The sequence below is a fragment of the Pleurodeles waltl genome, chromosome 6 (assembly GCF_031143425.1).
Source record: "Pleurodeles waltl isolate 20211129_DDA chromosome 6, aPleWal1.hap1.20221129, whole genome shotgun sequence".
Classification (NCBI taxonomy): domain Eukaryota; kingdom Metazoa; phylum Chordata; class Amphibia; order Caudata; family Salamandridae; genus Pleurodeles; species Pleurodeles waltl.
Genome location: NC_090445.1, coordinates 1,509,518,856 through 1,509,535,967, shown reverse-complemented (window position 1 = coordinate 1,509,535,967; position 17,112 = coordinate 1,509,518,856). Strand labels below are relative to the sequence as shown.

At 45.8% G+C, this 17,112-nt stretch overlaps 1 protein-coding gene across 2 annotated transcripts in view; it reads right to left on the bottom strand.

Moving 5' to 3' along the window:
• The window catches only part of CFAP74 (cilia and flagella associated protein 74), a 978,701-nt gene that overhangs the window by 620,701 nt on the left and 340,888 nt on the right, over nt 1-17,112 (bottom strand). For both annotated transcript variants that reach the window (XM_069241006.1, XM_069241005.1), the window contains exon 21: nt 1,443-1,565. In XM_069241006.1, the coding sequence (XP_069097107.1) occupies nt 1,443-1,565 (123 nt within the window). The remainder of the gene's footprint in view (nt 1-1,442; nt 1,566-17,112) is intronic.

Below are 17,112 nucleotides of genomic sequence, written 5' to 3'. Positions count from 1 at the left end.
GGTCGGAATCATCCAGGGCGGTGCTGAAGTCAGATTACAATCTGGTTTCACCACCATGAAAAGGCTAGCAGAGAACAGGTGGAGGGGGGCCCATGTACTTGGCATGGGCATGGGCAGGTCAGGGGTCCCCCTGCTTAGCACCCTGGCAATGCTCACTGTCTGCCTAGCAGACAGTGAGCAATTGCCAGGGTGCTGGTGCACCTTACAGGCTGCAGCACTGCATCCAGCTCAATTACGAGCGGGCGACAATGCTGCCGCCACTTTCCCACTGGGCTTTCCCGCTGGGCCAGCCAAGAAAGGTCATAATGGGCCCGACGGGGAGGTAGCCAGTATGCCGGCACCCTCCCTGTCACATGATGGGCGGGTGGGTCATCCCATCGCCGAACTCGAAATCAGGCCCATAGTATGGACAATAAATCTTTCAGTGACATCAGGCTTCTCAAGCACCTCCTATGTTGGTGGAGGTATGATAAAACATATAAGGACTGAATAGTCACCTCCCCACACTGATAAGAAGCTGATGACCCAAAGAGGAAGAACATAGAGCTCTACTAGAAATTGGGAGGCAATGATCTCAAAACAAATTGTAACTGACATATTCTTCCTATCGTTAATGCAAAGATAATGCCAGTTTGTGCGAAGGGCTAGAAGGTCTAACTTTCTCTTGACACTGTACTTGCCCTAACTGCAGATCTATTTAGAGGATTGGTGGTCTTACTAGGTTTTGTTACTTTTGTATGGTAAGTCTTTCATGTTACAGTAGATCTCCATTAAGGGCAAAAGCCGTTGGGTGAAATATGCAAATTTTGCAGACAAGAAGTATGTTTAAAAAAAACCTGTGGACGTGCAAATCTCTGTGTTATGGGATCCTCCTCAAAGAGCCAGAAAAGTGAAGTGAACTGAAGTGAAAGCTAACGGTCATTTTACTGCACTCTGGGTCTGTAGATTATTTTGTTTTCTTTAAAGGAAGGAAAGAAAATGGGTTTATGGCCAATGTTTCAATATATACTTTAACCTCATTTTTAATTTTCTAATGAGTTTTTAGATACGTCTTGCACAAGTCTGATAACACACAAAAGTTGAGAGCAAGTGTAGCCTTTACGTAGTCCTTGTTGTTCTATTTAGATTATTTTTTTCACATGTTTTAAAGAAGGGTTACCAGGAGCCGCCATGATGGGAGAAATAATCAGCGTTCATGAGTTTGCTGAACATACCCGTGATAGCAAACTTATATTGGCTTGCTTACTTCACCTTTCTCCTTAGTAAATACAATTCAAAGATGAAAACAGAGCTGAAAAAAAAATCCGGTTCACATTTTTAGAGAGATGTATCAGTAACGTTGTGAATGTGTGATGTGAGAAAAGTAGGTAGAACTTCAAAATGAATGTCCAATTGGAAAGATGCAGTTAACATTATATGGTTATGCTTCATGGAAAACGTACAGGTCTGCAGTCAGGATTGTCAAATGTGATCTCAAAATCATTGACCGCTTTCCCAGGAATGATTGGGGTGAAAATAACATGAAGCTTCACAGTGCCGAAGGGGCCGATGTCACCTTCGCTGACCTAGGGAGGAAAGAAACAGTTACATTAATAGTGCGAAGACAATATCACTTTACAAATTAACATTATAATAGTATATATAATTTGGCTGAGTGAGCACAAAATACTGAAGGAGTCTGGGTATATTTGCTACAGTCCTAATGTTCTATCACAGACAATGGCCAGTATCTGTGTAGTGCACATCTGCCAGTGGTACGGCCTTATAATATTGTTGCCTCCCTGGCCTGCTAATACTGTGGCCTCACTCGCATGATGCTAATACTGCAGCCTGTCTAACGCACCTATTTCAGCAGTTAAGGGATTATGGGCCTGATTACAACTTTGGAGGAGGTGTTATCCTATGGACTCATAATACGGCTGGTGGTATATCCGTCACTTTACCGTCACTCCAAAGTTGTAATCAGGCCCTATGTGTGAAAAAAAGTATGTTTTCCAGCTGTTCGTTCCGTCCAGCAAGCTCTGATCTTTTGATTGTTGTTGAGTCTGCTAAGTTGCGCAGGTCATGATAAGCAGTGTGTTTTTTGTGCACCATATATCCCTAAAGTGTAGTAGTGGTAGGAGAAAGAGACCAGAAAGAAAGCAATAAAGTTCACAGAACACACCCAGTAAAGGCAAAAGTTGTCTCCTAGGGTTCACAGCAGGGTAATGTCCACACGATGAAGATTTAAGGATTATGATGAATGGACCTAACTGAAAAGTTTAATACCCAGTTTGAAAAGACCTGGTCCTATCAGGAGTTCCTGCCATCTCTCTTTCACGACTTGTTGGGAATTCCTTAGTCAAACTCAAACCGAAAACAATGACTATTCAAAACAAGTGTTCACTTCAATGATATTGCAACAGGCCCGATTCCCTTCCTCACCCAGGAGCCCCACTTGTTGCTGAAGTGCTGTCAACAATCCCAGCTCAGTTCCCACATATTTGTCTGCCATATATAGTTTGAGTATGAAATGTGCTCAAAAAGGGAATGGCTGGTGAATTTTGCACAAACGAAAGCACATATTAGGAGTACTGCAATTAACACCAAAATGGTTCCTACCTATCTCAGATCCAGGGAGAAAATGTCTAAAGGTCTCATTGTCAATTAAAATGACATCAATAGTTGTGAAATGCATGCAGGTGTCTACTATAGTTCCTAAATCCACTCTCTATGTCACAAAAGTGAAGACCTTATCTAAACGGCCTTGCACATGATGAAGGTGACTTCCAAAAGCACAATGGCAACAGAATAAAACCATTTGCCCTTCTACTTACACCTAGTGGGGGTCTATCCTGCTAGCCCACAAAGCAACAGGCCCTCAGTGACACGAATGGGATGGAGAGTGGGAGGGAGGGATGGAGAGAGGGAGGGGGGAGGGAGGGACGGAGCATCAACCTCTACTGTGGGACCTGCTGTTTTGGAACCAGGGGAACTTCCACCAGAAAACAGAATTGGATCAGAAAACCAAGTATGCCTTGGTTACAGCAGGGTGTTGACTTTTTGGGGAGTCCTAAAACCAGAAGAGTTGGCAGCATGCAACAGCATTTTTCCCTGACTAACGCACCCCTCTGGGCATTGTTTCCTGTTGCCAGTTGAGAGACAAACTGAGGAGACTGGTGATGGCCATTTAATGCAACAAGATCTATTTGAGAAGAAGACACTGGAGAAAATTCCCAGCATGTGGGGCCATGCTGGGAGACTGGTGATGGCCATTTAATGCAACAAGATCTATATGAAAAGTAAGACACTGCAGGCCAATCTGTTTCATCTACCATTGTGGTAAAAACTTTGGTTTTGCTTAACTTGTGGTAGAAAGGACTAACCCAAGAGGAGTTAGACAAAAGGAGAGAAAGACACAATTTGTGTGTTGAGCTACTAAACCGACAATGCTGATGATTGAACTCTCAAGAAAATTATTCAGTTGTTTGTTTTAGTGCCCCAACTCTCTCAAGCGTAAGATTAGAGATTTCAAAGGAAGTGCACAGGAGACCTCAAATACACTGTCTTTGACAAGGATATGGGTCAGAGGTTTTTATGCTTATGGGACAACCAAAGTGCTGCATATTAATTGTACTTTTTTGTTTTTCTCCCATGTAGTCTGGAGACAATGCTTTTATTTGCAGTTATCAAGATTTGGATAAATGTGTATGCCCTGAATGTGTAGATAATGTACCACAACACTGCAGGCCCATTTGTGGCACACATATTCACCACTGTAGTGTTTGTTGTTCCAGTGGTACTCATTTTATCAACCATGAATGATGAAACATTGACAGGGCCTTCCAGGACCCAAACCTGTGACCATGATGTCAAACACATTCTGTGAATTGGATTAGTCCACTGAACCAGCAGGGCAAAGAAGAAAGAACCGAGAGCATTTTCATGAAAACGCTTCAAGCATACTTGAGGCCAACTGATAGCTGTACTGATCGTCCTGGTTCTCTGTGAAACATCTTTATTGATGATGCAATCACTTGATGGGAATATGAAAGGAAGCATCTTGAAAGTAAATAGATGCAAACTAGCCACTATGGGATCATCGGTGTAGCAAGGTTACCGCGGGCTCTAATGCCAGGAAATGTGCCACACCTCAGGGCTCTTGCCCCTTATCTTTTAACCACACATCTATTCCACAATCATAGGCCAATCACAACAAGAAGACAAAAGGCCAATCACAACCGGAGTACAGAGAACTGCATTTTAATGTCGTTCATACCCTTGTTTGTTGCTAAGAGATTTCAAGCACCGATTAACACACACTTTGCAAGACAGTGATACTTCTTAAACACATCTGATTGAATAAAACCACAGGACACATTTTTTAAGATATCTGATCATTAAAATACATCTTGCCAAGCTGATTTTATTCTACACGTCAACAACTAATTGGAGTGAATTATTTCCTTGGAATGTTTGGCAATTTTAATTTATTATATTGCAAAACACTTCAACTAGTATTTTTCCTTCTAAAAATAAATGAAAGGTAATGGAAACTTGTGTGAAACTTTCCCAAGATTGTTTTACGTTTTGAATGTGTTATTGACGTGAAAGTGAAACATGAGTGGCTTTAATTGCTGTGTGCACATAGTCCCAGGTAATGGTTACACAGCTGCATTCTTCTCCGCAGTTTAGCTCACTCTACCTGAGTCACCAAGTGCCAAATATATTAGTTACTGGTCACAAAATATTGGTCACAATTTGTAACGAGTATTTTTGCGACTATCTAATAATTAGCCAAACCGACATATGTACAAATAGGTTGGTTCTGAAAATTTAGATTCGGAGTGGGTGGCAATTCGACCTACCTCAATGTTCATGATGTAGGTCACAAATTGCGACTCACTCCGACTAGAGGCCGGGGAATGGGGTAAAATTTCAATTGTTTATGACTGCTATTTCGGTCCCGCTATTGCAGTACTAAACCATTTGATTCCTATGGATAGGAATCGCTATATGCAAGGAATGCCTTTTCCTGAGATTCCTTATACATTTCTAAACCCATCTTAGGAGTCTGAAGTTTCTGACTCCTAAAGAACAGGTTACTTACCTTCAGTAATATCTTATTTGGTAGAGACTCTATGAAGCCGGAGATTCCTTATCTTAGAATTATCCCCAGATGTAGGACTGGATCTGGAATTTTGTTCACGAGCAGTACTAAATGTGCCGGAAGGGGGCTTCAACCAGCTCCGCTTGGCGTTGTAGGCGCTGGAAGTGACATGTGTGGTGCCTATATAGGCGCTGCCACAGTGTGCTGACATCAGTTTCTTTTCTTGTCTTTCCACGCCAGAAGCACAAAGCCACAAAGAATACTGACCACTGGTGTGAAAAATTATGGTCTTGAATGTGGAAAGCCCAGTCCCTAGAAATCTGTTTGTACAGCGGGGAGGTTGGATGGGTCGGTAAAGAGTTTGCAGCTAAATAGAGTCTCTACCCGATAAGACGTTACTTAGGGTAAGTAACTTGTTCATCTAACTGCAGATTCCTTACTTTTGAATAGATATCCGAGCAATACCTCCCCAGAGGTGGGTCTGCAAAACAATTTCTTGCAGGACCGAACAGGCAAAATGTCCATCCCTAGGGACCTGATTGTCCAGGCAGTAGTGCTTGGTAAACGTGCAGAGATGCCCATGTTGCTGCCTGGCAGATGTCCAGGACTGGAACTACATGTGCTAACACAGTGATCGCAGCTTTGGCTCTGCTGCATTGAGCATGCAAGCACCCTGGGGGTTACTTTTTGGCCAATGCGTAGCAGATGTTAATGCAAAGAACGATTCATCAAGAGATGGTCTGCTTCTGCATAGCCTTTCCCTTCTTCGCTCCGACATACCCAACAAAGAGTCAGTCTTCCACCCAAAACTCTTTTGTGCTGTCCAGGTAGAACAACAATGCTCTTTTCGGGTCCAGACACTGGAGTTGCTCCTGTTCTTTAGAGCGAAGTGGCAGAGCGAAAAAAGTAGGCAAGGTGTTTTCAGTAAACAGGAAACTCTTGTTTGCAGCATCAGCTTATCTGGGTAGATGTTCAGGTATGCAACAAAAGATCCTCCCAAAAGGGCTGCCTGATCAGAGGACCAATGGCCAAGCTCAACAGCTCAGGATACCAAATTCTCCAAGCCCAGTCAGGAGCAACAATGATGACTTTGGATCGGACATCCCTGATCTTCTTGAGCACTTTGGGCAGGAGTGGTATGGGGGACCTTGCACCACCTCCTGATGGAGACGCCATGCGTGATCCAGTAGACATCGACAGCTGAGTTCTCGGCCCTGCTGTTCAGAGAGCCCTCCAGGTGTTGATCCACCAGGGATATGCCCTGACATTACAGCCATATCTAGAGACGCCGGGCCTCTTTACAAAGGGTCCACAACCCCATCTAGCCCCGCTTGTTGCAGTACCATGTGGCAGTGATGTTGTCCGAGAACACCTGCTGTAGCCTTTCCCTGGCGAAGGGTAGAAAGGCCTTCAGTGCCAAGTGAAGCGCCAAACGTTTATGTGGAGTTCAGACTCTGCCGGGGAGACAAGAGTCTTCTCATTTCCATCTCTCCCAGGTAGCTGCTGCAGGCCAGGAGTGAAGCATCTGTCACTACAGTCAGCTCTGGGTGGGGAAGGGAGAGGAGTCTGCCGCTGACCCAATCGCAGTTCGTTAGCCACTATAGAGGGACTTTTGCTGGTCCCTCAGAGACTTGGATCATGTTGGAGAGATTCCCCTGTTTCTGCGACAATTGGTACTTTAAGTCCCACTGCAGAGCCCACATTTACCAATGAGAATGGTTTACCAGCAGGAGGCTATGAGGCCCAGCAGCTTCAGCCTGTCCCATTGAAGTCCAGGATAGAGGTTGAAACATCAGTATATATACACACCCAACATCTATCAGCGCCAAATTGGGTCAGAGCTGGGGGAATGTCTCTTAAGGGTGGGTGAACCCACCTACTACAAGAAGGTTCGATTCTAAGTACTAGTTGCAGCCTACAAGAGAAGGGTGGTTTGTCAGAAAAAAATGGCTTAGGGAGATTTAATTGGTATACTCTAGTCAACATGAACCCGCTTCTGCCAGATTTCTTTCACAATACCTGTTTGATAAGGTGGTGGACGGAGGAACTGATTAAAATAGGAGACTTTTATGAAGGGAATAGTTTGGTATAATTTGAGGAACACAGTGAAATATTTAACTTGAATAGGGGAGACCTTTTAAAAATCTGCTAATTCAATACTTTCTAAGTAAAAAAAACAAAAAACTGTGAAGTTCAGTTAGCCAGATTTATCGAATCCTTATCTCTGACATACCTGATGACCTTGAGAAGCATAATGCAAAGTGGCAGCAGAGATTGGGTATCTCTGTTTTCACGACTCCCTTGAACTTGGACGCACTATATTGTGCCCCTCGGAATTACAGGCACAGCACTATAAAACGATCCTTAGTTTATATTTTACCCCTGCAAGGATCGCCAAGTGTGTGGGGTGTGGGGCATGGGGGTGGTGGGTAGGGAACAGATGGAATATGCTTGCCTGCGATGTCAAGCTAAGCTGATTTGTTACATATGTTCTCAACTTGAAGTTTCCATATTTGTGGGAGACAACTTAAATTCAGTCCTAGTATTGACCCCATCAGATTATGCTTTTGGGGGTCGCGGAGGCAACCGATGCTACTGAAGGGGAGTTTTTTTATATTTATTGCTATGGGTGTTTTACGTATGTGTATCGCAGCAGCTTGGCTTGATCCGCAGCCCCCAACTTTCCATCAATGGAAAGGACGATATTTATCAATATTTAACATGGAGATGCCACTCTATGAGCACGGGGGGGAGATCTGGGGACCTCTCATAGTTTGACGTTGCACCAAATCTAGATAATCTTCTAACAACCTGATGTCTGCACCAAGATTCTCTCCTGGGTGAATATGAGGTTGGAATATCGATTGGCAGACCCTCGCTCTCGGCACTCGAAAGCATGATTATATACTTCTATACTGTTACTGGCTGCTATAACCTAGAAAGGCTGGTCAAAAATTGGGGATACATTGGTATTGTATTTTCAGCTTGATAGCGTAGATATCGGGATAATGCTCTATCCTGTTTGTAGCGCTAAACCACTAATCTAATTTGGCTATTTTGATATAAATATCAGTGATAATTTTCATTTCAGATAACTAATGAGTTCTATTTATGTTCTCTTTTGGGCCACAATCTGCACTTCAGTAGTCATGCAATCGTATATTTGCTTGCTCTTGTTGTTGGCTCAATATATATATTCCTGTATGTCCACTTGAGTAGAAGTTAGTGATGTATTATGAAAATGTCACTTACCCAGTGTACATCTGTTCGTGGCATCAGTCGCAGTAGATTCGCATGTTCTGCAATAGCTCGCCATCTGGTGTTGGGCCGGAGTGTTACAAGTTGTTTTTCTTCGAAGAAGTCTTTCGAGTCACGGGACCGAGTGACTCCTCCTTTTGTCTCCATTGCGCATGGGCGTCGACTCCATCCTCGATTGTTTTTCCCCGCAGAGGGTGAGGTAGGAGTTGAATTGTAGTAATAGTGCCCATGCAATGGAGTGACTAAGTATGCACTTATTTAAGGTTGAGATGATACATATATAAATAATTGAAGGTAACTTCCAAACTGCTACAGGCTCCCGGGGAGGCGGGTGGGCACATGCGAATCTACTGCGACTGATGCCACGAACAGATGTACACTGGGTAAGTGACATTTTCAGTTCGATGGCATCTGTCGCTGTAGATACGCATGTTCTGCAATAGACTAGTAAGCAGTTATTTCCCCAAAAGCGGTGGATCAGCCTGTAGGAGTGGAAGTAGTCTGAAATAATGTCCTTAATACAGCTTGACCTACTGTGGCTTGTTGTGCGGATAACACGTCTACACAGTAGTGTTTGGTGAATGTGTGAGGCGTAGACCATGTGGCTGCCTTACATATTTCTTGCATTGGGATGTTTCCTAGAAAGGCCATGGTAGCACCTTTCTTTCTGGTTGAGTGTGCCCTTGGTGTAATGGGCAGCTGTCGTTTAGCTTTAAGGTAGCAGATTTGGATGCATTTAACTATCCATCTGGCTATACCTTGTTTTGAAATTGGGTTTCCTGCATGAGGTTTTTGAAATGCAATAAAGAGTTGTTTAGTCTTTCTGATGTTCTTTGTTCTGTCGATGTAATACATTAATGCTCTTTTGACATCTAATGTATGTAGTGCCCTTTCAGCTACGGTATCTGGCTGTGGAAAGAACACCGGAAGTTCCACTGTTTGATTTAGATGGAACGGTGAAATAACCTTTGGCAAAAATTTAGGATTGGTCCTTAGGACGACTTTATTTTTGTGTAGTTGTATAAAAGGTTCCTGTATAGTAAACGCCTGAATCTCGCTTACTCTTCTCAGGGAAGTAATGGCGATGAGAAATGCCACCTTCCAGGTTAGGAACTGTATGTCGCAGGAGTGCATGGGTTCAAAAGGTGGACCCATAAGTCTAGTTAGGACAACATTTAGGTTCCATGAAGGAACAGGTAGTGTTCTTGGTGGTATAATTCTCCTAAGGCCCTCCATGAATGCTTTAATGACTGGTATTTTATATAGGGAAGTTGAATAGGTAGTCTGCAGGTATGCAGATATTGCTGCAAGGTGAATCTTAATGGAAGAGAAAGCTAGGTTAGATTTTTGTAAGTGAAGCAAGTAACCCACTACATGTTATGGAGTTGTGTGTAATGGTTGTATTTGATTAATATGGCAGTAGCAAACAAACCTCTTCCATTTACTTGCATAGCAGTGCCTGGTGGATGGCCTTCTTGCTTGTTTTATGACTTCCATACATTCTTGGGTAAGTTGTAAGTGCCCGAATTCTAGGATTTCAGGAGCCAGATTGCTAGATTCAGCGATGCTGGATCTGGGTGTCTGATCTTTTGGTTGTGCTGTGTCAACAGATCTGGCCTGTTGGGCAATTTGATGCAGGGTACCACTGATAGGTCTAGCAGCGTTGTGTACCAGGGTTGCCTTGCCCAAGTTGGTGCTATCAATATGAGTTTGAGTTTGCTTTGACTGAGTTTGTTTACCAGGTAAGGAAGGAGAGGGAGAGGAGGAAAAGCGTAAGCAAATATCCCTGACCAGTTCATCCATAGGGCATTGCCTTGGGATTGCTTGTGTGGGTATCTGGATGCGAAGTTTTGGCATTTTGCGTTCTCCCTTGTCGCAAACAAGTCTATCTGAGGTGTTCCCCAGAGTTTGAAATAAGTGTTCAGTATTTGGGGGTGAATTTCCCATTCGTGGACCTGTTGGTGATCTCGAGAGAGATTGTCTGCGAGTTGATTTTGTATCCCTGGTATAAACTGTGCAATTAGGCGAATTTGGTTGTGAATTGCCCAATGCCAAATTTTTTGTGCTAACAGGCTTAACTGCGTGGAGTGCGTCCCTCCCTGCTTGTTTAGATAATACATTGTTGTCATGTTGTCTGTTTTGACGAGAATGTATTTGTGAACTATTATTGGTTGGAAAGCTTTTAGTGCTTGAAAAACTGCAAGAAGTTCTAGGTGATTGATATGCAGTTTTGTTTGATGTACGTTCCATTGTCCTTGTATGCTGTGTTGATCGAGGTGTGCTCCCCACCCTGTCATGGAAGCATCTGTTGTTATTACGTATTGTGGCACTGGGTCTTGGAAAGGCCGCCCCTTGTTTAAATTTATGTTGTTCCACCACAGAAGCGAGAGGTAAGTTTGGCGGTCTATTAACACCAGATCTAGAAGGTGACCCTGTGCTTGAGACCACTGTGATGCTAGGCATTGTTGTAAGGGCCTCATGTGCAGTCTTGCGTTTGGGACAATGGCTATGCATGATGACATCATGCCTAGGAGTTGTAATACCATCTTTGCTTGTATCTTTTGTGTTGGATACATGCGTTGTATGATGGTGTTGAAATTTTGAATTCTTTGTGGACTTGGAGTGGCTACTCCTTTTGATGTGTCTATTATGGCTCCCAGGTATTGTTGTACCTTGCGTGGCCGAATTTTGGATTTTGTGAAATTGACGGTGAACCCTAGTTTGAAGAGGGTTTGTATGATATGATTTGTGTGATTTGAGCACTCTATTAACGAATGGGCCTTGATTAGCCAGTCGTCTAGATATGGGAACACATGTATTTGCTGCCTTCTGATGTGTGCAGCGACTACCGCTAGACATTTGGTAAAGACTCTTGGTGCGGTTGTTAATCCGAAAGGCAGTACCTTGAATTGGTAATGTATTCCTTTGAATACAAACCTTAGGTATTTCCTGTGCGATGGGTGAATTGGTATATGGAAATAAGCATCCTTGAGGTCTAAAGTTGCCATGTAGTCGTGCAGCTTTAGCAATGGCAATACTTCTTGTAGTGTGACCATGTGGAAGTGGTCTGATTTGATGAAAGTGTTGACTACTCTGAGGTCTAGGATTGGTCTCAGTGTTTTGTCCTTCTTTGGTATCAGAAAGTACAGTGAGTAAACTCCTGTGTTTATTTGTGTGTTTGGCACTAATTCGATTGCATTCTTTTGCAATAGTGCCTGCACTTCTATCTCTAGGAGATTGGAATGGTGTGTTGTTAAATTTTGTGCTTTTGGTGGTATGTTTGGAGGGAACTGTAGAAATTCTATGCAGTAACCATGTTGGATAATTGCTAGAACCCAAGTGTCTGTAGTGATTTTCTCCCATGCTCTGTAATAATGACCTATTCGTCCCCCCACTGGTGTTGTGTGGAGGGGGTGAGTGACATGTGAGTCACTGTTTAGTAGTAGGGGTTTTGGGGCTTTGGAATCTTCCTCTATTTCTAGGGAATTGCCCTCCTCTATATTGTCCCCGAAAACCTCCTCTATACTGTCCTTGGTAACTGGACGGTGTGGCTTGTGAGGTGCTGGCTTGTGTGCTTTGACCCCGAAACCCCCCTCGAAAGGGCGTTTTACGGAATGAGCTGTAATTCCCTCTGCTCTGCGGGGAGTAGAGTGCGCCCATGGCTTTGGCAGTGTCCGTATCTTTTTTGAGTTTCTCAATCGCTGTGTCCACTTCTGGACCGAACAGTTCTTTTTCATTAAAAGGCATATTGAGAACTGCTTGTTGAATCTCTGGTTTAAATCCAGACGTTCGGAGCCATGCATGCCTTCTGATAGTTACAGATGTATTAATTGTCCGTGCAGCTGTATCTGCAGCGTCCATGGAGGAGCGGATCTGGTTGTTGGAGATGGCTTGTCCCTCCTCAACCACTTGTTTTGCCCTATTTTGGAAGTCTTTGGGCAGATGTTCGATGAGATGTTGCATCTCGTCCCAGTGGGCTCTGTCATAGCGCGCAAGTAGTGCCTGGGAGTTCGCGATGCGCCACTGGTTTGCAGCTTGTGCTGCGACTCTCTTACCAGCTGCATCAAACTTGCGGCTTTCTTTATCTGGGGGTGGTGCATCTCCAGATGTGTGAGAGTTGGCCCTTTTCCTAGCTGCTCCTACAACAACAGAGTCTGGTGGCAGCTGTGTTGTGATGAAAGCTGGGTCCGTAGGAGGCGCCTTGTACTTTTTTTCCACCCTTGGTGTGATTGCCCTACTTTTGACCGGGTCCTTAAATATGTCTTTTGCGTGCCGGAGCATACCAGGGAGCATAGGCAGGCTTTGGTAGGAGCTGTGGGTGGAGGAGAGTGTGTTGAACAAGAAATCATCCTCGACCTGTTCTGAGTGGAGGCTTACGTTGTGAAATTGTGCTGCTCTAGCCACCACCTGAGAGTACGCGGTGCTGTCTTCTGGTGGAGATGGTTTTGTAGGGTATGCCTCTGGGCTGTTATCTGACACTGGGGCGTCGTATAGGTCCCATGCGTCCTGGTCTTGGTCACCCTGGCTCATGGTGGTGTGAGCTGGGGAGTGTGATGGCGTTTGTGCTGGTGAAACGTTAATCACGGGCGGAGGAGAGGGTGGTGGTGTAACTCTTTTCACCACTTTTGGTTGTGGTGCTTGTTCCGTCTGGAACTCCAACCTTCTCTTTCTCCTAATGGGGGGAAGGGTGCTTATTTTTCCTGTCCCCTGCTGAATGAAAATACGTTTTTGCGTATGGTCCGCATCAGTTGCTTGTAGCTCTTCCTCAAACCTATGCTTCTGCATTTGGGAGGTTAGCGAGTGCTCTTCTGTATAAGAGCCTGAAGCTGGGTCGCTTGCAGTTTGTTTCGGCATCGAAACTTTGTCTGCGTGTTTTTTCGGCTCCGAGGTGACTTTTTTCCTTTTCGGGGCCGAAACCTCTCGGCGTCGATCTGTTTCGGTGCCGCTGTCTCGGCGTCGAGCCGTGTCCACACCGGCATCTCGGTGTCGAGGCTTGTCTCCAGCACTTTCTCGGTCCCGAGAAGGCTGCGTGCCGGTGTCTCGACCGGAGTCGGACGATCTCGGCACTGTTTGGGCCTTTTTCGGTGCCGACGGTCGGTCACCGATTTTATGGGTTGAGCCATGGCCTGGTGGCAGTGGCGTCCCCTGGGCCTTGTAAATGTTTCTTTGTGTGGTTTTCGACGTCTTACTCACGGTTTGTGTATCGTCGAATCCTTCGGAGTCTGAGTCTTGGATCGAGAAGGTACCTTCCTCTTCCTGTTCCTCGAACTCCCGTCGGGCTGTCGGTGCGGACGCCATTTGAAGTCTTCTGGCTCGACGGTCTCGGAGTGTTTTTCGGGACCGGAACGCACGACAGGCCTCGCAGGTGTCTTCGCTGTGCTCAGGTGACAGGCACAGGTTGCAGACCAAGTGTTGGTCTGTGTAGGGGTATTTATTGTGGCATTTGGGGCAGAAACGGAACGGGGTCCGTTCCATCGGCGTTCTTCAGCACGCGGTCGGGCCGACCAGGCCCCGACGGAGGATCGAAAAACTACCCCGAAGGGCACCGGAGCTCTTCGATCTTCGATGCGGTGTTGAATCTAAGTATGCCGATCCCGAACGCAACAATACCGACGAAAATCTTCCGAAATTAACTATTTTTTCTGTTCCGAAACTCGGAGCGACAGGAACACGTCCGAACCCGATGGCGGAAAAAAAACAATCGAGGATGGAGTCGACGCCCATGCGCAATGGAGACAAAAGGAGGAGTCACTCGGTCCCGTGACTCGAAAGACTTCTTCGAAGAAAAACAACTTGTAACACTCCGGCCCAACACCAGATGGCGAGCTATTGCAGAACATGCGTATCTACAGCGACAGATGCCATCGAACATAGATTTAAGCTCATACAGATTCCCATACAATACTTTTTTATTCCCTTGCACCACCTAATAATGTTTTCTGATGTTTATATTTATGTGGCATTTTTATCTATTTAAAAAGCATTAATAAAAAGGTTAGAAAAAAAAGAAACATTGGTATCATAGCCTGAATATCCTGGATTCACTGTTCAGGAGGATATGCTCGAAACTAAAGTCAGGCATGACTTTGGCAAGTTGATAGTGAACCTTAGCAAGTGCATGAACTTCGCCATAGTCTGGAGGTGGAATACAACCGCCAGGGAAGAGTCCACCTTCAACAGCCAATCATCAAGGAAGTGGAAGACTGGAACCCTAGACCTTCACAGGTGTGCTTCAACTACCACCATCAACTTGGTGAACACCTGAGGGGCACTGGTAAGGTTAAATGGAAGCAGGGCAAACTGAAAGTGCTTGTGGATCACTATGAACCACAGGTAACATCTGTGAGCAGGCAAGACGGAGATGTGAAAAAATGCATCCTGCAAATCCAATGCTACCATTCAGTCTCCTGGGTCTAGGGCAGACAGAATTTGAGCGGGTGTGCACGTTTTGAATTTCTCATGTTTGAGGAAGAAATTTAGAAGACACACATCTAACATAGGATGAAGGCCAGCCTCCTTCTTGGGTACCAGAAAGGAGTGGGAATAGTAACCACGGCCTCTTTCTGATGCTGGCCTTCTCTCAATAGCTCCCTTGGCCAAGAGAGCCAGCACTTCCTGGAGGAGTAGGGAAAGATGGTCCTCTATCAACTGGTCATAAGGGGGTGGCATAAGTCAAGAGGGAACCACAAAGAGGAAGGAATTGCCCCTTTGTACAGTATATAGTACCAACAGCCGGATGTTATTGACCTCCAGTGAGGCAGGTGATGTATCGTTGACCCCACTAGATGCCCATGATGGTAGGTGGGCAAGCTAAATGGACTTGGAGGCTGTGGCTGCTGGGGAAGAGGTGAACTGGCCTGACCTCTGGCTACCTGTCCCTCGTGGTCTGTGAGAACCATGGCCTCAACTATGAAAAGGTGTGGAAACTGGGAACTGACACAGTTGGAAACCCTTTCTGTGGCCACAAAAGGAGTGAGAGATAGAATGGAGGTGGCAAGAGGCTATAAAGCGGCCCAAGGACCTGGTCGTAGCCATGTAATCCTTAAAGTGCCCTGCCGTTGAATCCGCCTTGTCTCCGAATTGACGGGGTGCCATCAAAGGGAATGGCAATCACTGATGTTTGGATATCCCTGAAAAGCCAGTAGTTCACTGCCAGGCATGGCGCCGAAGGGCCACAGATTAAGAAATTGTTCTGTCCAGCATGTTGGTCATGTCCAGACTACAATGAATAGTGAAGTTTGCAGCATCTCTCCCGTGTGCAATAGCCTGAGAGATATGGCTCAGGCCTTCTCCGAGGCCACTGGCAGCACTTGCGCACCCGGTGTTCACTGATGACAGTGATGGGCTGGCGGAAGAGAACATTCTCTTGCCAAAGGTATACAACCTCTGGGATCCCCTATCCTTTGGAGTGAAAGGGAACATGCCAGGGTTGATTCTGGAAGTGGAGCCCTGGATCACCAACTTTTTGGAGTGGAGTGCTGGGTGAGGAAACTAGGGTGCCCTGGAATGGGGCGGTGGGAAATCATCTTGTGCACAGAAGCCCCTGTGCAAGGCTTGGACGAGGCCCCGAGGAAGGCATTGGCGTGGGCTTCAATAAAGGGGAACAAGGGCTCAGAGAGAGCAGTCCCTGGTAGAAGCGCCGCCGTGAAGATTTTAGTCTTGACTGCCACTGAGGGCACTTGAAGGTCTGTCCTATGCACCACCATATCGAAAGAGGGTTCCTCCTCCATAGCCAAAGTAGGAGGGGGAACAAGCCAGTGTTAGGTGAGGTGTCTAACACAATGGTATCCGCCAGATCCTCATACCTGGTGTCCTCGTATCATCCAATGGGAGGGAATATTCATCAGGGTCGCCATAACCCTCCCTTCATCCCCTTTACTAGCCCAGTCATGGTCAAAAGGCCCTGGCTCCAACTCGGAACGAATGACTCTGGACGGCGCCAGTACCGGCTTCGTGCGACGCCGGTCCTGCTCCATTTCATAGTCGAGGATGATGGGGATGGCTTCGCCTACGGGAGTCAACAGAGCTGGTGGTGTTGGCATGGAAGTCTCGGTCTCGCTAGTGACGCCACTCTGGTTCCAGATCCAAATCCATGGTGCCTGACTGGCACCAAGGATGTACCCACCATCAGGAATCAAGTAGGGGACCCTACTGAACCCATGCAGCCCGAAAGTGCTCCAGAGGGTCGGGCCAGCCAAAAGGCCTCACAGAACTCATGTAGTTGAATGGGGGTCACACCGGCTCTGGGGAAATCAGGGAAGCGCGGAGCCCACCTTGGCTGGGGCTCCGTAGAGGTGCAGGCCCTGGAGTGCTGGTGTTCCCTCATCTGGTCCAAAGGTTTTTTGCATGCACAGAGAAGATGAAGACTTCTTCTTTTTACATGACTTATCTAATGATGACTTGAGCCACTACGGCATCGGTGCGGCTCAGTAAGCAGTACCGAGACCTTGACATGACTGGCATCTTGATCGTCACACGGTCGTCATACATCGGGGAGTGAGGAGCTTGAGGGAGCCCTCCCTCGGTGCCTTCAGGTACATGGTGTGGGACTCCACGCAGGCCTTTGAGTTATGATTGTTTTCGAGGCACCATAGACGACCAAGTGGGGATCTGTCTAAGACATGTGTCTGTGGCAGGCAACATATGGTTTGAAAACAGCCGTTTTTTTGGAAGACATTCCTGTCACACCAGGAGAAAGGTTTTTTCTCCAAAAATGTTCGACAAAACTTCAAAAAAGCCAGTCAAAAAGGTACTGAGGGGTATCT